Genomic DNA, 21,809 nt, shown 5'->3' on the forward strand with positions numbered 1-21,809 from the left:
TGTTTGCTAACAGGTGCATAACGTTCATCATATTTTAACTTCCCCAAATACTACAAGGATGAGGGATATGTAAGTGCCTATCGATACAGGCTCCTATTTTCCCCAATAGGATCAACTTCCACAGTATTCTCCAATAATTTCAATGTTTTGAGATCAGTAAACCATAATTTAAAGTAAACTAAAAGAGTAGCTTCGAGAGTAAATATCCTTGAAGAACTGCTGTTGGCTTTATCAAAAAGAACGAGGAGTCCTTGTGGCACCTGAGAGAGTAACAAATGTATTTGGGCATGCGCTTTTGTGGGCTAAAACCCACTTCATCAAATGCATAGAGTAGAAAATACGGTCGGAAGATATCTATAACAGTACATGAAAAGTACATTTTTTCTTGTACTGTTATAGATATCTTCCAACTGTATTTTTCACTCCATGCATCTGATGAAGTGGGTTTTAGCCCACGAAAACTTATGCACAAATAAATTTGTTAGTCTCTAAGGCGCCACAAGTACTCCTCGTTGTTTTTGCTGATACAGACTAACATTGCTACCACTTTGAAACATGTTGGCTTTATGGAAATCTTAAAAAGTTAGCCAGTTTTGCTTCAATATTTTCTGTATTTTCCATCCTTTCTTCTTTACTGGGGTCACATGGATGAAAACAGGATTTTTCTTGAAAGTTAATACTCCTGACATGTCATTCTTTTTTCTCTATATCCCATTAAACTGTGATGTCACACATGGGATTATGGCATCAGGTGAGGAGTAAGCAGCAGAAGCAAATGAAAGTTTAATAAGATCCTATTATCCTGTGTCTTGAGTAAAGAAGGAAGAAAAATATTTTAATAGTTGCAACTGCCAACCTAGAGCTATATTACTACTACTACAATAGCACAGGCCTTTTATACTCTACAGAGCTTATGAACTCCACAGACATTGGACTGTTTTTAATGTTGGTAGAAAATAAGGCCAACAAGTGTTCACTAACTTTGGATGCCTCACATTTGGGATGTCCAGTTTAGGATACTAAGGGCCTGATTTTCAGCGATGGTAAGCACTGAACCACCCACTGCTTTGAACTGTAGTTGGGAGTACTCAACAGAAAAACAAGTCCTAGGTGCATCAAGTTGTGAACCCATGTAAATGGTCACTGGACAATTTTTGACTAAATAATTAAGAATTAGAGAATTCAAAAAGGTAGCCAGAGTTGTGCACTAGTTTTCACTGGGGATAGGTATGTCACAACTAATTTGAAGTCTTTATGTCAGACCATATTTGAGAGATGTATGGAACACCAACACCCCCCATTTTCAAGAAGTTAAAAACCCATACACTATTCTAAGATCCATGTCTTTAAAAAGACCTATAAAACTTTACCAAATACCTCTGTTCTGGAACAAGAAAGAGCATGAAAAATTTAAGGCTAAAGAATTTTTTTGCAGAAGTTGATCTTCAAATAGAAGCCATCTTACCACCTTAATATGAGTCATTGCTGTGGCATGTTAAAAAAAATTTAACATTAAAAACGTCTAATTCAGTTTTGGGGTTTTTCAACTTTTATAAAAAAAACTAGAATTTACATTTGGTTCCTAGTGGAGTAGCCCACTATTTTATATAGTACATTGTCTCCTAATGCACTTCTATGTGAACTAACTAAATGAGGGGGTAATGTTCAACTATTACAATGATTGGTACTACAGAAAAATCTAAGATAGGAGATCCCATTTCCTATTTTAAAATATTCACTATGTTGAACAAAGACATTAGAATGCATTTGGACGGAGGACGGTTAATAACCCCAGACTAAAAGTTTTATTATATGCTGACTTTAGCCCTTTGGTACTTAACTATCCAGTTAAGATCTCCTGATAAGCACCATGCTGTTTGGCATTAATGGCAGAAGCACTTTATCTGTTACTATGAAAGAAGTAGAAATTAGTTTGGATGCCATACAAAAAGTCCCCTTGCCTAAGTATTTCCATCTTCCACAAAGACAAAAATATCAGATTTTGTCCAAACCCTAACGCTGTCTAAATAAGCTACCATGATTTTTAAATGTTTTAGAAAGGAGACCTCTCTTAGGTGTCCATAGAATTTACTAGTAATGTCCCATTATTCCTAAAATGGTAATCTTTTATAATGTAGCTTGGATGTACTAACCACTACTATTTTATCAAACTCTCCCCTCCCCCAACTTTATTGGTGTGCACCAAATGTTCATTCATGACCAAGTGCTCTTACTCACATGAGTAATCCCACTGATTTCAATGGGAATGAGTAAAGTGAGTAGGATTTGGTCCTCAATTTGTTAATTAATTTAACAGATCTAATAACCCTATAAATAACCACAATGGACTAAGTGTTGAAATTTGGTTATTAGGTAACTTTAAAAAGGGTGCTCATTATACCATAAATGCAGCACTTATGTAGGCTGGTGCATTTTACAGTTATTCTTTTAGTAGATTTATTGCTATATGTTATTATGTGGGATTTATAGGAACTACCCAATGTGCATCATAAGTACATAGAAACTATTAGCTGCTAAGACACACAAGTATTTTTCCTGGCTCACGTGTCTGCAACCAAATTCTCAGTGTGTTACACAAAGAACAAAACGATTACATTTGCGATATGGTTCTTAAAAAGATGTAATTACAAACAGGTGTGTGATTATGCAGCTGATCCATGGGAGTTGTTGGTATGTAAGTCAATGAGAGCTGCACATATGCAGTGGGTGACTATTCAGGCCCAGAGACTATACATTGAAACACCTACTTTGAAATGACTGAAGCCACCTCCCCAAAACAGGGATTCTGTCAACTGATTTTTGTAACCTGAAGATACTTTGGTATTAAAGCAGTTGCAGATGTTTGGACTGGGATATTTATCTAAAGAGAAGAAGTGCATTTCAGTACTCTGGGAGAAATCTCACTGCAGTCCCTGAACAAGCTCTCTTTGAACATCCCTCCCCATTTTCATTTTTTATTTCAACTGTCAAAGAACCACAGAGGCATAAAGGAAATTGGTAACAGCTGCAAACCAGAACCAGGCATCAACATATCCTCTCTCTGACACACTCGACAATGTTGCTAGTCAAAAAGGGAGAACATATCTGTTGCTGTTGACTGCTGTGTAACAAATACCATGCCTAACAAACTACTACCCTCAACACACCCACAAAACAGCATTATGACAAGGATGAGGAATCATGCATAGCCATTTCAGTATCATGTGGCTAGGGTCTATAGTACAGTGATCAGCCACAACAGAGTGAATTTTGTGCCAAAAACTGATGCATGATTCAGACTGTATTACACAAGTAACCAAGAGATCTCTCAAGAGCCAAGTGGCAGGTTTTGTTTTTGTTTGTTTGGGTGGAGGCAGGGAAGAGACATTTTTTAACCCAAACAAAAGTTCTAGGGAAAAGTGATTACGCTACTGGGACAAGTGCTCTAAAATGCTATTTTCTGCCCATGTAATTAAATGTACACAGGAATTCTATCTAGGGAGTAGCAGTTCAAGAACAATGTGGTTTACCAAAGCACAAACCTCTGATATCAAAACCAAATGCACATAACATACTAATATTGTTTTTTCTTTCCTTTTGTTTTACATTTTGTATGCATTAATTTATTTGCTTTTGTTGGAAGTAGGGACCGTTGAACAAGGTCACATGACGGAGACTGCTAAAGTATTTCAACAATCCTTTGGTCCCAGCAGCTGGAAAACAGCTGAGAAAAACGTACCACCCAAAGAAGGGAAAACAGTGGCTATGAAAGTGTCTTTTGAACATCCTGCTCTGTATCAGAAAATGCAAACTTGTTATAAAATATTCATTTTCATACAAAAGATGGGTCTTGCAGTGCCATATGGTTACCCCTCCCTCTGCAAGTTACAGTGCTTGCTGGCATCAGCTGTCTCTCAAAATGTTTTTTGTTGTTGAAAAAGTCTAAAGGACACAAAGCATCACAATCACTGATCCTTCCAATGGCAAAGAATTAGTAACAGTCTTTGTCTTATCAGAGCTTGGGGAAAAAAAAAAGCAGGCGAGAAATTGAACGCGAGTCTTCACAAGTAGAGTACGGCACTGCTTCCTCCTAGATTTCTCAGCATGCTACCAATATAGTCATGGAGATCAGGAGAATATGACTATGACAATGTCATGAGCTCTTAAAATGAACAATCAGGTGTGACCAGTCACAACTAGTTTAAACAAGGTCTTCCTAGCAGTCTCTCCAGAACAATGCCTGCACAATGGAGACCCATCACTCAGCTTCTTCGATATGCCCTGATTGCTGGAGTATAGAGGTCTGTGGTATTACTGTACTTGTTCCACGAGAGATCCGGTCTTGCTCAGTGTTTGCAGACAGGGAGGCCATGGCAATGGGCTGTAGCAAATTAGGTGTCATGCCGGAGGAGACAGTCAGGCTATGAGTAGTGCCTTTGAGCGTAAGATCCGGTGTGGGAAGAAGTGGTTTGAGAATACTGACAAGGCAGAAAGCAGAGCCACTTTTAGGAATGAAATTCACTTTGTTCTTGTCAGGACAGTAGAAGGCTGGAATTTCATGCAATGGCTTTGGCCTGCAAATAAAACACAAAACAAAATGGTTTAAATTCAACACAGAAAAATCAGATTCACCCTCTGGCAGAAAATCATAGACTATCTTTAAAAGGTGACCTGTACATACTGTGACAAAAAATCAACATATTTAGAATAATTTGCAGCATGCCCATACAGCAAGAGTAAGAGCATTCATCACATAACTGACAGCATTTGTGACTTGGAGAAGAACTGAAGATCAAACACTTACGTCACACCTTGTAGACGAACTGTCTCCTGATTCCCAAGATGCACTATGGTATAACTATGGAAGTCTGCTCTAGACTACATCAGGCTTTTTAAGTGTGATTCTACTCTGAAAAGTAATTCTGTTCAGAAGACATTGTGGGTTCCCATGTGTTGTTTCTCAGACTCTGCCTTATTTAGAGAGAGACTTTTTTTTTTTTCTTCTAACTGCCAGCCCTAGGCACTGAAATGAAAATCAAGCTGCGTTCTGATTTTTGCATCACTGTTACTATAGATTCTACCAACAAAAGTCAGCTCAATTCAACCCAACTGAGCCTCTGCAACCCCAGGTCATCTGCAAATGTTACACATTAGTAATGGAAAGTAAAATACAGTCCCAAACGAGTTAGTTCCTGCTGATGTAGAAACCAAAACAGAGCACAATTTACTCCTCCTTAGGCTGAGTTGGTGTAAAGTAGGAGTAAAAAGTAGTCAAAGCTTATATTTTTTACACTAAAGTTAGCGAATAGGACTCTGACATACACGGAGAAGTGGTACTGATTAAGAAAGTGCCCATTTTACATGATGCCTTTCCAAAGCAAAACCACATTTGGAACAAAAGTTTGTAACTGATACAAGGAACCAAGGTATAACTGCAAAAAAACAAAACAAAACAAAAGAAATTCCCCCACACATTTGGGAGCTTGTTGAAGAGTATGCAGAGGAATAGCCTCTTTTACTATAAACATATCCATTTCCACTCCCACTGCTACCCTTCCTGATGTTTCCCCAATTCTCATCCTTGTTTCCCTTCCAGAATACTATTTCTTTATTCCAATGTGGATACAGTAAGGAGGAAGGGAAGTGATGAGATGGAGGTGGTAGCTGCATAACAGCATCACCAGCAGGGAGAAAAGACCAAACACTGCAGTTTTACCTGGTGCCTCATTTGTCAACACTTGTTGTCACCAGGATTCGGCTGGCACAGGGTGTGGCATGGTTGTGGTGAAAGGAGAAAAGCAGCAGCTGTGAGATCTATAGCATGAAGGGGAAAAGAATTTTCATTTTTGTTTCCCCCTACAATGTATCAGCAGCGCTGTGTACGCACGTGTACAGAAAAGCACTAAGAGGAAGGAAAATGTGTGTGTGCAGGTGGAGGGGAACTATGTCCCTTTTATCTCTGTCAGGTTGTGTCTATGCATATGATGCAAACTAACTCCAATTTAGATTTTACAAAATCATGGTATTGGTAAATACACACATTAGGATATATTTTTCTTATAGGACAGCTTCTCCCTGGCTTCTAGTACACACCCATAAAGGAAGATGTCCAATGGGAGTACAGTCCCTGAGGGAGCCATGCTGTTGTTGGTGGAAGATAATACTACAGGGGGCCAGCCTTCCTCAGAGGAGCTCCATGATGCGCAAAGCTGATAGCAGAATTCCCCTGAACTCTGGGTTTGGGAATTCAAACCCTCTGCCTCATCTAAACTCTCCTCCTTCTGCAACTGAGGGTAGTGCTAGAAGGAAATTAAGGTGAATTTTGAAGTTTTCTGGAACCCCAGTCATCCTTCTATGGGTTTGACTGCAGGAGGGTACAATATGGTCCTATATTATGTGCAGAATACACCTCTTACTATTAAAGATATTCATTATATAACTAAATTTATTTGCAGGTCATCTTAAAAAGGGTAAAGGTCATAATTTGAAAGGTGGATTCTGGATTGATGATTTCTGCATGTAGTGTCATGTCAGAGCTTCAACAGCATACCATTTCAGAATCAGGAGTGTTTAAAGCTTTAAATCCTCCTTTCTGTATAACTCTATATAATTTGGAGACCATATGCAGCCTACACTGCACTACAATATACTTTATACAATATATATTAAGTGTCCTACGTGGAGCAGAATCCTGGAAAAATATTAAGTCCGTCCACTGCAATTTGAACAACTTTCAATATACAGTAACTCCTCACTTAACGTAACTACAACTGAAAAACGCAACTTTATGCGAAACCATGTTAAGCAAATCCAATTTCCCCATAAGAATTAATGTAATTGGGGGGGGTTAGGTTCCAGGGAAATTTTTTTCACCAGACAAAAGACATTATATACATATACAGTATAAGTTTTAAACAATTTTAAACAAACAGTTTAATATTGTACACAGCAATGAATGACTGAAGCTTGGCTGAGGTCCTGGAGTAAGAGGGTGGAATATTTCCCTTGCTGCTAAATGAAGGACTAGCACTTGGCTGAGCCCTCAAGGGTTAATACGCTGTTGTTAATGTAGCCTCACACTCTACAAGGCAGCATGGACTGAGGCAGGAGGGAGGAAACACAATAGATGCAGGGCAGTCGCTGCAAACACTTCCCTGCAAAAACTGAACACTATGATTAGCCCACGCTATCCAGCTGGAGCGCACCCCTCCCTCCTCCTGACAGCACATGCACGGCTGCACAGGTGCTGACTTTCCAAAGTGCTGGGGGGTGCGTGCATGAGTGAGAGAGAGAGACGTGCATTGCCCCTTTAAGTACGCTGACCCCACTTCAAGTATTTGCCCTTTTAAGCAGATCAGACAGGAAGCAACAGCTTCCAGTAAGCTCCCTCCTTTCTGTCACTGAACCCTATACCCTCCTCCACTTTGTGGAGAGGGAGTACAGAGTGGGGGTCGGGGGGCAGGAGCAGGGGGACATCCTGATATCAGAACCCCTCTCTCTCCCCTTCCCCCCCCCCAAGCAAGCAGGAAGCTCCGGGGAGCAGCTCCAAGGCAGAGGGCAGGAGCAGCACGGCAGTGGGGGGTGGGGGTGGGGACAGCTGAATTGCTGGCTGGGCAGCTGCCAAGCCTCATACCTTACAGGGAATTTAGGGGAGCTGCCGCCCCACCCTGGTTCTAATCCCCACAAGGAGGGGCTGCTCTTCCAGAGAATCCTGCAAGCAGTGAACACAGGTTATAAGGGATCATTGCGCAACTCTAAATGAGCATGTTCCCTAACTGATCAGCAATGTACCAACGTTAACCGGGACAACTTTAAGTGAGGAGTTACTGTAGGTGTCTGCACAGAATAACCAAAGTAAAATAAACTGGTAAAATAAGTAATGAAGAGACCCTAAAATGGACACCTACCTAAAACAATACAAGTAGTACAGAAAAAGAGAGACATATTTGAGACGTCTTTTAAAAATACCCAATCTGAGGCTACGTAAACAAGCAAGAGAAGGAGAGCCAGGGATCGCTAGGAGGCTGCAGGGCCCCAGCCATAGGTGTCGAGTTTCTATCTGCCGGGGGGATGCTCCTCTGCTGCTCTGCCCAGGCCGCACCCCTTCCCCCAAGGCCACACCCTCTGCTCCGCCTCTTACCTGCCCAGTTCCACCCCCTCCCCCTCGTGTGCTGCGCCCTCGCTCCTCCCCCCCCCAGCCCTCCAGACGAAACAGCTGATCAATGGTAGACACTGGGGGGAGGGCTCCTCCTCACGCCCCCCCCATCCACCACCTCACCTCCCCGCCTGCCTCCTCATGAAGTGCAGCGGCCGGGGCAGTCGCCCCAATTTGCCATACCCTAGGGACGGCTCTGAGGGGAGCCCAAGCTAAAGGCATACTCCATAGCACAATATTGGCTGAGGTGACATTACTACATCCAAATACAGAAGACATGGAAAAATGGGCCCAAGATATCATGCATCTGATAGTGCAGGAAAAATTATGATGATGATGACGACAACTGATATGTACAATGCCCTATCTCTCAGAGGGTGAATTATTATTGATTCCTGTACATATTTCTGTCACAATGCTCCTATGACCTAAGCTATTCTTTTGTCTAACACACTGTCCCATATACAACAAACACAGGTTCAGATCAGGGACTTTGAAGTACTTTACTTCTATACTGGAAAATGACTGTCAAAATTACTTGACTAAGAAGTTGTGGTTAAGTGACACACACAAGTTTTTACTACTTCTTACTCTGGATAGCACTGCAGAGTTAACAGAGAACGAGCTGGATTCTATTCTGGCTCTTGCATCCTAAGGCAGAGCTGTTAACTAGTGGTGGCATTTTTCGAAAGCATCTAAGTGACAGGAGCACAAGTCAAAATTAAAGAGAGTAGGACTCATGCTCCTAACTCACGTAGACTCTTCTGAAAATACCCATCTAACTCCCCAAAACACAGGGCCAGATCCTACCCTCAGTTACCCTTTGAAACATCAGTGGATAGAACAGGGGTAACTGAGGATAGAATTTAGTCTGTTGAGTCTTCATTGGTGGTCATGCTGCACAACATAGAAAAACGGAGCTTAACTTTCAGATCCCATGCTGAGTTTGCAGGGCTGGCCATTAAACACATTTTTATATCTGTACATGAGCAAATACGATCTGGAAATCACTGACAAACATGGACTGAATTATGCTATTTTTACTAATTCATTTTTCAGAGCAGAACTAATACATTAGTGTACCAAATTCATCACCAAGTTATTTACTGTCAGCTACCCTTTTCTGCCTCTTAAGGCAATGACGCTGCCTGATACTCACATTTAGACTAACCCTTAGGGTTACCATATTTAAAAAATAAAAAAAGAGGACACTCCACAGGGCCCTAGCCCCGCCCCTTTCCCACCCCAGCCCCGCCTCAACTCCGCCCCTACTCCGCCCATTCCCCAAAGTTCCCGCCCTAACTCCCCCTCCTCCCTCCCAGCCACGCGAAAAGGGCTGCCCAAGCGCTACCAGCTTCACGGTTTGCCGGGCAGCCTCCAGACCCTGCACCCCGGCCGGTGCTTCCCCAGCACAGCTGGAGCCCGGGAGGGGAAGCACCCAGCCGGGGGCGCAGGGTCTGGAGGCTGCCCGGCAAAGCCGTGAAGCCAGTAGCGCTCGGGCTTTGGGCAGCCCCTATGCCTCCAGACCCTGCGCCGCCGGAGCAGAGCAGCTAGAGCCTGGGAGGGGAAGTGCCCGGCCGGCGGCTGGGGTCCAGAGGCAAGGGGGGCTGCCCGAAGCCGGTAGCACTGGCTCGGGCAGCTCGGCTCTTAAACAGAGCCGAAGTCTGAGTCAGGGGAGGAGCAGAGCAGCCGCAGGAGAGGAAGTGCTCGTCCGGTATTTTTCCTGGACATGTTTGGCTTTTTGGCAATTCCCCCCGGACGGGGGTTTGATTGCCGAAAAGCCGGACATGTCCGGGAAAAACCGGACGTATGGTAACCCTACGTGACTGGTGCTCGGGGCCGGGGCGCAGCTCCAGCCCCAGGGGGGACGCAAATTCGGACAGTGCCGGCTCCCCGCAACGCGCTGGCATCCACAACCCCCCCGGGGGCGCCCCCCAGCCCTCCGATGGCTGCCGAGCGGCACCCACAGACACCCCCCACCCAAAGGGCAGGGGCCCGCTGGTCACATCGCAGGGGCCGCTGGGAGTTGTAGTTCTCGGCCACTCCCCTCTCCCAGCTCTCCCTGGAGCGTGAGGCCCGGCCGAACTACAGCCCCCAGCATGCCCTGGGCAGGAGTTGAGTGTAGCACCGAGATGATGTCACAGTGGGCGACCCACACATACAGATTTGGAGATCCTAGCCTCCCTATTTCCCCGGACATGTTCGGCTTTTTGGCAATTCCCCCCGGACGGGGATTTGGGGACCAAAAAGCCGGACATGTCCGGGGAAATCCGGACGTATGGTAACCCTAACCATCCCTAGATCATACATCTGTCTCTAGGGATGGTGGTTTTTCTCCCTAGAGAGATCTCTTCTCTGCCCTACTTTTTTTTTTTTTTTTTTTTTTAATATTTAACACCATTATAAATGCTGGAGGTGAAGTGGGATTTGGGGTGGAGGCTGACAGCTCGCAACCCCTCATGTAATAACCTCACAACCCCCTGAGGGGTCACGACCCCCAGTTTGAGAACCCTTGGCCTAGGGATTGCAGGCACTCTATTTTTTACATTGTGCCTCATACTGTGGCACAACAGCGGCATGCGGTTTAGCTGTGTAACTAGACACCTTGCGTTACTGCTTCAACTATTATTATATACTCATTCACTCCTCAAAACTACAAACCAAAAACCCAACCCTGTAAAGATTTACATCCCATCTTAACTTCAAGTTAATAGGACCAATCACATAATTACAAATTAAGCCTATGTGTACTTTTGGGTTGGCAATTTGTAGATGGCCAATTAGTCAATTTACAAGCCAGACATTTAAAAACCACAAATTATATTTTAAGTAAAGGATGAGGTGATAGGCAACCAATGGAGATAACCTTTCTTGGCTGAGAAAGTCTGGGAATTAAGCCTGGCAACGATGTGATTCACTACATATCACAGCACTGAGGCATTAATTTGACCTTTTTAGGAAGACTTCCACAACTTGTCATTATATTTTTTCTTTGACAAAAGCTGGCCTAGTGTATCAGCATCACAGAAGACAAGGAGGAAGACTTTCTAAAATGAGTGTCACTTTGTGTTCTATTTTCTGAAACAGGTGTTATGTACCATTTGGCCCGATTTTCAGAATGCTAAGCATTCACAGCTCCCATTGACTTTAGTGGAAACTATGGATGTTCAGTATCTCTGAAAGTCAAACATTTATGTTAATGCTTTCATCTGACACATTTGAAGCATTTCTCTTTAGGAACTGTCACCTACTTATTAGACCTGCACTTGGTAACAGAGTAAAAAGCCTGGATGTAATCCTCAGTTCAGTATTTTGAAATCTGTAGTCTTTCATTCTCCAAGTCTAATTTCTTTTTGAGTTGGAGCCCCTTGAAAAGCTACACAGTTTTTGAACTAAGCGATAACTGAATTCTCCTCAGAGATTAGAATTCTGAGGAGATAATATGCTCAGTTCCTAAAGACCTTCCCTCCTCTTCAAGTTGAAAATAAAAAGCAACACTATTTCAATATTACTCTTACAATGTATTATGTGTGTTCCTACATCTTAAATAGTTTTAACCAGTAGTCAGACCTTATGGCAAAGTTACAAGTTTATTCCAGCATTTTCAATTAAACCTAATTTTTAGGGGATTCAAACTTTCCTAAAAGATGCCTCCATATGGTACTCCTGGGGGAATTCTGCACCGCTGAACAATGCAAATTGTTGCAGAAATTAATGTTGTGCGTGCAGAATTTCCTTTCCCCCACAGAAATGGGCTGCAGTGCTACTAGCCACAACTAGGGGCCGCTGAGCCCAGCTCACACCTAGAAGACACTGCTGGGGCAGACGAAGCTAGGGGGTTCCCGGCAGCTGCAGTTCCCAGTATGCCCTGAGGGAAGGAGATGGCGGTGAGCAGGAAACGCCACAGAAGTCTGGGACCGAGCATCAGGCTGTTTCTCCCTCTAGATCTCTGGGCTCTCAGGGGGCGGGGGTCTGGGCTGGGGGTGTCCTGCAGGTGGGCTCTGGAGGCGGGTGTCGGGGCAAGGGGGGGCCGTGGCTGGGCTCGGGGGGGGGGAGGTGCAGGTGTCGGGGCAAGGGGGGGCCGTGGCTGGGCTCGGGGGGGGGGGAGGTGCAGGTGTCGGGGCAAGGCGGGAAGCTGTGGCTGGGCTCTGAGGGGTAGGGGGTTCAGGTGTATTTGCTGGGCGGGCCCCCCCAGCTGGGCTCTGGGGGGCGGAGGGGGAAGAGAAACAAGAACTGGGTTATCGTAGGGGTTTCTTTAACTCTCTACTCCTGGGGGGAATTTTTGTGTGTGTCTGCATTGTTACAGACATACTTGCTGACAGGTATTTTGAAATAAATTACCAAAATAATTGAAACTGGCATGATTATGTAGTGTTATTTTGACAAATAAAATTTGCAGAATTTTAAAATATTGTGTGCAGAATTTTTATTTTTTTGGCACAGAATTCCCCCAGGAGTAATATGGAAACTACATCTACAGGTGCCTGTCATAAGAGCAATTATTTTTTCTTAACAGACTATTCTTTTCTTTGCAGAGAAATAGGAAACAATTTTTACTGATTCTACAAGTTACAAATACAAAAAGAGGGGGGCAGAAAGTCACATGAATTGCAATTTTTATGGGAGCTAAACCAGTTTGTAAAATGTGCCTCAGGACCTTTAATGATTACATGTGGTCAGGGTTTTGTTTCATCTAAAAGACATCAACTCCAGTAGCCAAGTCCCCCTAGCAGTAAACAGATGCACTAGTTCTGTGCCAACTCAGAGCCAAAATCTGACTCCCCTAGTAGGTACGTAGGGTTGTAGAGGACACAAAGAGCCTCGCCAACACATCTGCAGATCTTCTGTAAAGACCAGTCACAATTCCACTCCCTGTGCTCAAAGCAGCAGAACGACAGCTCCCTCTCTGTCCTCCCTGGGAGGTAAGACACCCCCCAGGGGTGGGGAGCAGTCACTGCCCCACTGGCTCTGCACTGGCCCATGAAGAGAAACCAGACACTCCAGGGAGAGCAAGTAATGGACTGTGTTGCCTGTAAGTCCCTCCTTCTCCCAGCGTATGCACCAGTGAGCGCAGGGAGGGATCACGTCTCCCTAAGACAATTCCTTTAGGACTCTCCCTTGGGGCAATGGATATCCACATTGTCTGTCCACTTCCGTCAGTGCCTATCAGGAACAATTTGGTCCTTCAAGAGAAAAGTGCCACCCGCTGACTCACCAAGGGACCAATCCAAAGCCTACTGAAGTCAATGGAAAAAGACACTCATTGACTTCACTGGGCTCTGAATAAGGCTTTTGCTCCTTTTCCTCTAACACATTTTTCTTGGACAGAAAAACTCCATGTGCTGAATGTAATTATACATAGTTTATAAGATCTACTGAGATCATAGCCAAGGTGGTATATATAAACTCAAACCAATTCACACTCACCCTATTTAGGCACTGACTTACACCTGTTTAAAATATTCCCACCATTCTGTAACTAACCTGGGAATATTGCTGTACTCTACACATACATTGTTATCGTCTACTGTACACTGTTGTTGGTTATAAAAGTCCTGTAAGCCTCAAGGGTGTATTTTTTTGCACAAATTATGAACATTTACATAAGAGTAAATGTATCTCCATAGATTATCCTATGCTAAATTTTCATTATTTTTTAAATCAGAAATAAGAAAGTACATGAAAGTACTGAAAGCGGCGTTCCACTGCAACAAACCAAAGGAACTTTCTGTGGCTCGGCAAAATCGCCACATGAAAGTAGGCATCCTGAAGGTCCAGAGCAGCAAACCAGTCGTTCTGAGACAATGCAAGGAGGATAGTCGATGGAGCGACCATTTGGAACCTCATGCACCTGATACATTTGTTGATGCCGAGCTCCCAAGGATTGTGAAAGCGGGTCAGCCTGTCCTCAAACTGGGGAGATGAGAAGGGTGGAAGCAACCACTGGAACAATGCTTCGGATCAAGGAGTCAAAATTGGCACTTGGAGAGTGCAGTGGGAGGGCGTATGGATTGACCAAACCCGCAGCCCACTTTCTCCTTTGGAATCTGTCCCTATTTCTGGGGTAGCCCTGTTACCTCGGAAGATGGAAAGGCTGTCCAAACATGCACAGCGGACAATACTACTGCTGCTGAATGTGGTAGTGGTGCCTCTGCACTGCCGGCATGTACACCGAGGACCACAGGGTAGCCCTGGAGTCCTTGAAGGAGTGTGGCGTTTCGTCAGTTTTGTCCGAGAACAGCGTTTGGTCAAAGGGAAAATCCTCAATGGCCTACTGGACATCGGGGTAATATCTGAATTCTGCAGCCAGGAATACCTCCTCATGGTGACCACAGAGGATATTACCCTGGCCAAGGTATCCGTGATGTCTAGCGCAGACTGCAAAGGATGTCTTAGCCACCATGCAGCCCTCAGTGAAAAATACCCAAATTCTTCTCATGAGGGGCCTTGGGCAGCTGGTCTGCAAACTTTGACATAGCTGTCCAGTTGACAAAATTGTGCTTGGACAGCAAGGCTTGCTGGTTCGAAAAATTTGCATCTGTAAGCAAGAGGTGGCGTAAATCTTACTACCCATGAGGCAGGGCCGGCTCTAGCTTTTTTGCCGCCCCAGGCAAAAAAAAAAAAAAAGGCGGCCGGACTGCCAAAGCAAAAAACCAAACAAACAAAAACAAACCCCGGCAGCCACAGGGAGCGTGTGGAGGGCGGTCAAAGCGGCTTGCAGGGGGGTGGGCAGCCAGGCGCTGCAGTCTGCTTGCAGCCGGGGAGAGGGGCTCCCCCCTCTGGTCTTGCGGTGCCTCTCCCGGACGGGCAGGCTCCAAGGGGGCCGACACAGGCAGCGCTGACTGGGGTCTGCGACCTCCGTGTGGGGCCGGCCTTGCAGTGCGGCTCAGCACACTGCAAACGGTGCCGGGATCAGTGGGGCCCGCTCCTCCGGTGCCCGCCACAGAACCCTCCCTTCCTGCCTCCGCTGCCCGCCGGGCCGCCGCAGAACCCTCCCTCCCTCCGCTGCCCGCTGGGCCGCCGCAGAACCCTCCCTCCTTCCAGTGCCCGGGGGCTGCAGGAGGTGCTGGTTCAGCCGCTCCTTTAAAGGTGGCTCGGCCAGGCCGGGCTCAAAGTGGCGCGGGAGGCGGAAGCCGGTGCAGGCGGCGGGGAGTGGCACGTCCTGGGGAGCCCGGCAGCACGATGAGCAGCGGGGATCACTAGTTCCTGCCCCCCAGGATCGGGGTCCGTGCCCCTTCAGGGCTGGGCTGGCCACCCCAAGGTTGGCCGGAATGCCGCCCCTTACAATGTGCTGCCCCAGGCACGTGCTTTCTCGTCTGGTGCCTGGAGCCGGCCCTGCCATGAGGTCCAATCATTTAGAAACCCTATCCTTGGGGGTGGACTTAAATCTTCCCTGCCAAGCTCTGTCATTCACTGCAGTTACAACTAAAGAATTTGGTGCCAGATTGGAGCAAAATCCCTCAAATCCCTGCACAGGAATGAAATAGTGCTTTTCCATGCACTTAGCCTCAGGCGATGTGCACCAGAGAGCCATAGCTGGTTCAAGCAGCCCTCCTGATAGGGAGGGAGACTCTCAGGGCAGACAGCTGCAGGATGTCCACCAATTTGTGAGTCTTCTCTTGCAAGAACTCCACCTGGATAATGAGGGAAGCAGGTACATGCTGCAACAGGTCTTAGTATGCCTTAAAATCCTCCGGTACTGAAGGGAAGGATGAGTCAGACAGCACAGCATCATCCGGAGAGGAAGACAAGGCCCTTCACTGAGGCAAAGCCAGATCCTATTCCAGGGCTGACAGGCCCAGCTGGGACAATTCTGGAGGTTCTGCAGCGAGGACGACTACTGGTGCTTGTGCCTGCAGTGGTTTGATAGTCTCCATTGCAGACCTGGGCAGTGATCTCACCCTCCAGGAGATGAAAAGTGGGACCTCCACAACCCGAGGAGCATCCCATGGATTCCACGGAGGCCACAGACATGGATAAGGCATTGCTGACCAGTAGGCACCCGGGCCAGGCACCTCCGTCCCAACCATGCGACGTGCGCCAATCCTGGTACCTGTAATGGTCCAGCAAAGCCCCCTGATGCTGGTCAGGTGGTGGAGAGCAGGAGGATGATGACCCTGATTCAGATGCAGAGGAGCCTCAGGATCCCAGTGATAAGGCCAGGGCAAGACCAGAGGGAGCAAGCAGTCAGTCTGACCTCGTCCATCGCCCAGAATGAGGCAGGAAGCAGTGCTGCCGATGGATGTGGTGCTGATCATGCCGGTGTCGGAAGCACTGTCAGTCCTGAATTGAAAAGCAGTACCGGAGCATCTGAGGGTACTGACATGGAGGGTGGTGAAAGCTGCCGTGGAAGCATTTGCGGTGCACCAGCTGCAGTGGTGAAGAGGAGGTTATCAGTATCTAGGTCCCCCGTACCACTCCAGGACGACAGACCCAAAGGTTCAGTGGCTCATTCGATTGATAGGGCTATAGTTCATGCAGCCCTGGAAAAGTCCTGCACCAAAGGAGAGGTCGGGACCAAAAGGCAGAGGAGGCCTGTAGCTGCCTGGTATGCCACTGATGTGGAAACAGTTGGTACCAACCTCTCCCTCATCGGAGGCCCCTGCTCCAGAATGTGAAGCAGCCGCACTCTTGGAGCCCGAGGGTGATCTCCAGCCCAAGGAGGGCCTGGATACTGAAGCAGGCCACATGGCCTGTTCTAGTAGGTGCTGCTTCAGGCCAAAGTCCTGAGCCACTTGAGTCCGTTTCTTAAATGACCTGCAAATCATGCAACAGCAACACTCTTTGATGTGGGCCTTGCTGAGATAGAGCAAGCACTATGTGAGGGGATCGCTCCCCCACACGAATGACAAATGTTTAAAACCCGGTGAGGACATCACCAAGGGAAACACACTACTATAACTAACACTAAGTATATATAACAAGAGAAAAAACTAAATTAGTTGAAAGGTTGTTAGGTTGAGACCACACAGAGCTCCGACTCCAGCCATGGGTGGTAAGAAGGAACCAAGGGAGGGTTGGGGCAGCACCACGTCATGTAGCCAGGAGAGAGGCCATGACCACAAGGCATGAGCCCTGCCCCTCTATGGGTACTGCTAGGCAAATTTCTCCAGCTCCAGACTGCTGGGCACACCCATATACTTATGTGAAATACACAGCTGCATCTACTTGAAGAATATGAATTTCCTAGCATGCATTCCATGGCTTGCAATAGGACAGGAAGATACATTATGACTGCTAGCACTAGAGGGCTGATATCTAAACAATTCCTAAAACTCTCAGTGAAAATAAAAAATAGCAGCTGCACAGTCTCTCTGCACATTTCCTTCTGAGACCTACGACGTTTGTAAATTACAGGAAAGTACCTAATGAAAGGACATTTTATAATTAGGTGTCAATTAATCAGGGCTAAGGAAACTACACTAAAAGTGAAAAAGAAAACTGATCCAAATTCACTTCTGGTGTAACTCCACTGAAGTCAATGAAGTAATGTCAGGAAGGAATTTAACCTCCGCCCTGTAGTGCCTCCAGTGACCAGCACGGGTCTGCAGGAGCCCTTCCTCCTTTTTATCCTTCTGAATCTATAGGTTCCTGAAATAAATACCACACAGGCTTTTTTTTGTACAATACCACCTCTTCTCCCAAGGTCTAATTTAATGGCATAAAACAAAATCTTAGTCCTCGGGGTTCTCTTCTCCCTTGAGTCTGCTCTCCCTAGCCCTCAGCCTTCTTTTGCCCTCTGGCTTTCAGGCCCAAACCTTTCCCTGGTCAAGGGTCTTGTAGAGGACATGTATAACTCCTGCTCACAGCAGCTCTGAAGTCTCTGCCCTAGCTTCCTTTGGTTGTCCTTTACTTAGTTTCTCTCCCTCTCTCTGCAGCTTCCTGCTGCTCTTGTAGGGGAATCACCTGATCCTACTCAGGTGTTCCTATTTTATAATTAGCATTGGCTGGCCCCAGGCATCTAGCCCTTAAAGGGGCAAGCCACCCTGTTACAGTGATATATTTAGAGCATATAAATTAGGATTGTCAATTAATTGTAGTTAACTCACACAATTAACTCAAAACAAATTAACTTGATTAAAAAAATTAATTCATGATTAATAAAACCCCTTCATACTTTGACCACCATTCCAGAGGACATGCTTTCATGCTGATGACTCTTGTTAAAAAAAAAAATAATGCATTAATTACATTGGTGACTGAACTCCTTAGGGGAGAATTGTGTCTCCTTGTCCATGGTTTAACCCACATTCTGCCATATATGTTGTGTTATGGCAGTCTCTGATGATGACCCAGCATGTGTTGTTCGATTTAAGAACACTTTAATTGCAGATTTGACAAAATGCAATGAAGGTACCAGTATAAGATTTCTAAAGATAGCTACAGCACTCAACCCAAAGTTTAAGAATCTGAAGTGCCTTCAAAAATCTGAGAGGGACGAGGTGTGGAACATGCCATCAGAAGTCTTAAAAGAGCAACACTCTGATTTGGAAACTACAGAACCCGAACCAATAAAAAAAAGAAGTCAACTTCTGTTGATGGCATCTGACTCGCATGATGAAAATGAATGTGCATCAGTCCGCACTGCTCTGGATTGTTATCGAGTAGAACCCATCATCAGCACAGAAGCATGTCCTCTGGACTGGTGGTCGAAGCATGAAGGGGCATATAAATGTTTAGTATATCTGGCACGTAAATACCTTGCAACTCTGGCTACAACAGTGCCATGCGAATGCCAGTTCTCACTTTCAAATTACATTGTAAATAAGAAGCAGACAGCAGTATTTCCTGTAAATGTAAACAAACTTGTCTGTCTTAGCGATTGGCTGAACAAGAAGTAGGACTGAGTGGACTCGTCGGCTCTAAAGTTTTAAATTATTTTTATTTTTGAGTGTAGTTATGTAAAAATAATTCTAATTGTAAGTTGCACTTTCACAATTAAGAGATTGCACTATAGTACTTGTATGAAGTGATTTGAAAAATATTTCTTTAGTGTATCTTTTGATTTAGCTAGTGCCAGCAGCACCAAGGAGTGCTGGGTAAGGATTTCTCACCAGTAGAAGGGCAAGGAAATCCCAACCTCAAGCCCACAGAAAAAGGCCGTGCTGAGACTGGAGCAGTACTGTACATCTTGGTATCTGTGTAAGAGGACTTAAGCACAGAGGGTTGTCTCAGTACCACTGATAGGTCCACTGGAGGATTAGGCTTTAGGCACTGAGAAGCCATATGAATCTGGAGCCACAAGTGTCCCTCCCTTCTAGTGTGGGGTGCAAATCATAGCAAACCTCACACCAGAATATCGAGTGGGTCTCCATCAGACACAAAAGGCACTGAATATGGAGATCAGTCTCCGGTATGAATGACTGGCAAGAGGGGGCAACTCTTGAAGTCCTTAGAGGGCTAAGGGCCTCACATGGTCCCAATGAGAGTCAAAGACTCCCTTGGTAAGGGAAGGCAATGTATGCAGCACTATCCCCTGCTACTCTATACTAACCTACTATACAAGAGAATAAGCAGCTAGAGTAAGGGAAGAACTAGCCCACAGACACAAAGGCAAATTCTATTCGCAGTGAAGGGGATGGGGCAGGATGATCTCTCATGCACCACCTCCAACGTACACAGCTTTTCAAGACAATTCCATAGCTCGACGCCAGGAGCACCATGTTCTACAAACAGGACTACAAAGAGGCCCTTGTAGAAGTAGTAATGTTAACAGTAGTAGTAGTAGTAGTAGTAGTAGTAGTAGTAGTAATAGTTAAGAGACTGTTTGAGGAGCAGTTTCTGTGTCAGACACTGAACTAAATTAACTGATGTCAGATCAGCCTGAATGATAAATGTTATATTTCTTATGAACTGAAGAACTACTTACAAACTTTCCTCAAAGACTTTGACCTTCTCGCAGCCCTCAGGAGGTTCACGCTTGAACATGTAGCTGTTGTTGGGTTTTGGCGAGGTAGCATATTTGGGCAAGGGAGAGTTGTTCCCATTCTCTGTGGGAAAAGAATATCAAATTACTCAAATATACCAAAATATTTAAATGAACGCACTTCTTTTAAAAGAAAGACAAACAAATCCAAACTGACTTCATTACCAACATTACAAAGTTAAATCAAGAGTTTTCCTATTCCCCGTTACCCATGTTCTTTGGAACATTTTTCTCCTCCACCTGTAGATGGACTCCTTCATATATCACAATTCTCAACCTCCTCCCTCCCACAACTCCTTTATATTCTTTTGAGACCCCTGCATATGTTCCACAGCACCCCAATTTTACAATCCCACATCTGAATCTTAATCACAACCTATTCAGCCAAGATGACGGACAGGTCTCATTTGAGATCTATCAGCAATGCACCTTAAATCAGGACAGGTTGCTGCTGAATTGTGTTAAAACTTTTTAATCACACTTTTCTTTTTTAACACTATTTATACAATTTTTTCAATCTTTTTCTTTATAACAAACAAAACAAATTCTAGATTGTCAACATACAGAACAAATACTATAGATCCAAAACAAAACCAAAATATTTACACAACTTTTGGATTGCCATATGTTAACTGCAATATTCCCAACACAGAGATTTTTGTGGCACGTATCAAAAACAACAAAAAATTAAAGAAAAAAGATCAAGGAAATTAAAAGCAAGAGGGAAAATGGAGCATGTGGATTCATGCCTTTCATCCAGTCCTCCTTTAGTCAAGCAGTTCTGGGAAATTGTCCCCAACAGACTCAGATTTTTCAAGGCTGTGCTGTCTTTAATCACATTTTTCATCTGCCGATCTCAAAATGTTTTTTAAAGCTGGATAATTGTTAGCAGCCCCATTTTTACAGATTAGGGAAAAGGTTAGGTGACTTGCCCAACATCACATAATGAGTCAATGGTGGAGCCAGAAAGAGAACTCAGGTATTCTGATTGCCCCAATAAAGCATCTACTGAAATACATTGCATCTCCTACTTCCTGTTGCTGAATAAGCAAAATAATGTATAATTGGCCGAGTTTTGGAAGAGTGGCTATTTTAACAGGTCTATACTTTCTAAAAGTGACTTGATTTGGGGTGCCTCAATTTTTGGTTGCCCAACATGGACCCCTTTAAAGGAGTCTGATATTCAAAAAGTGCTAAGCACTTTCCCTGTAAAAGGGGGGGAGGGGGGAAGCAAGATCCCTTATAAGTGTTTCAAGTTGGGGAACGTAAAATTGACATACCCTAAAATCACTAGTCACTTTTGAAAGTTTAGGTTAATAATATCTGTTAAGATGGCTTACCCGAAATCCAATTTTAGTTAGTGTAATGTTTATATAGCACCTAGTTACCAGAATCTCTTGCCAGGTAATTTAGAGATAAAAGGGAAGAAAAAAAAAAAAAAAGAGTAATTTCACCCTCTTTTTAAATGTTTATCTTGTATTTTATTATAAGCAGAACTCAATTCTACTAAATAAAATATGTCATTCATAAGCCCAATGATAGCAAACCTTTAGCTAGTAATAAGATACTTTAATAAGCACAGTATTAAAAATCCAGTAACCTTTGGAAAAAATTATGAAAATATTCTAGACAGTAAGCTCTATAATTTGTAATTACTAGTAACATCTTTATAAAAACGAGACCTTGCTTATTAAGAATTCAAGTATGCTGTTTTATTCATCTTGCAAA

General features: G+C 44.6%; 1 protein-coding gene across 2 annotated transcripts in view; it reads right to left on the reverse strand.

The window, feature by feature from the left end:
- Positions 1-424: 424 nt before the first annotated feature.
- Positions 425-21,809, reverse strand: part of FAM117B (family with sequence similarity 117 member B) — an 86,992-nt gene continuing 65,607 nt past the window's right edge. Inside the window, exons 7-9 of one of the 2 annotated variants that reach the window (XM_054044533.1) lie at positions 20,025-20,145; positions 5,717-5,814; positions 4,499-4,574 (exon numbers count right to left, since the gene is read on the reverse strand). In XM_054044533.1, coding sequence (XP_053900508.1) covers positions 5,745-5,814; positions 20,025-20,145 — 191 coding nt within the window. In that variant the 3' untranslated portion in view covers positions 4,499-4,574; positions 5,717-5,744. Of the gene's footprint in view, positions 4,575-5,716; positions 5,815-20,024; positions 20,146-21,809 lie in introns of both variants that reach the window. The other variant, XM_054044532.1, reaches the window with a different exon arrangement.

This window comes from Malaclemys terrapin, chromosome 11 (genome assembly GCF_027887155.1).
Source record: "Malaclemys terrapin pileata isolate rMalTer1 chromosome 11, rMalTer1.hap1, whole genome shotgun sequence".
Taxonomy (NCBI): Eukaryota; Metazoa; Chordata; order Testudines; family Emydidae; genus Malaclemys; species Malaclemys terrapin.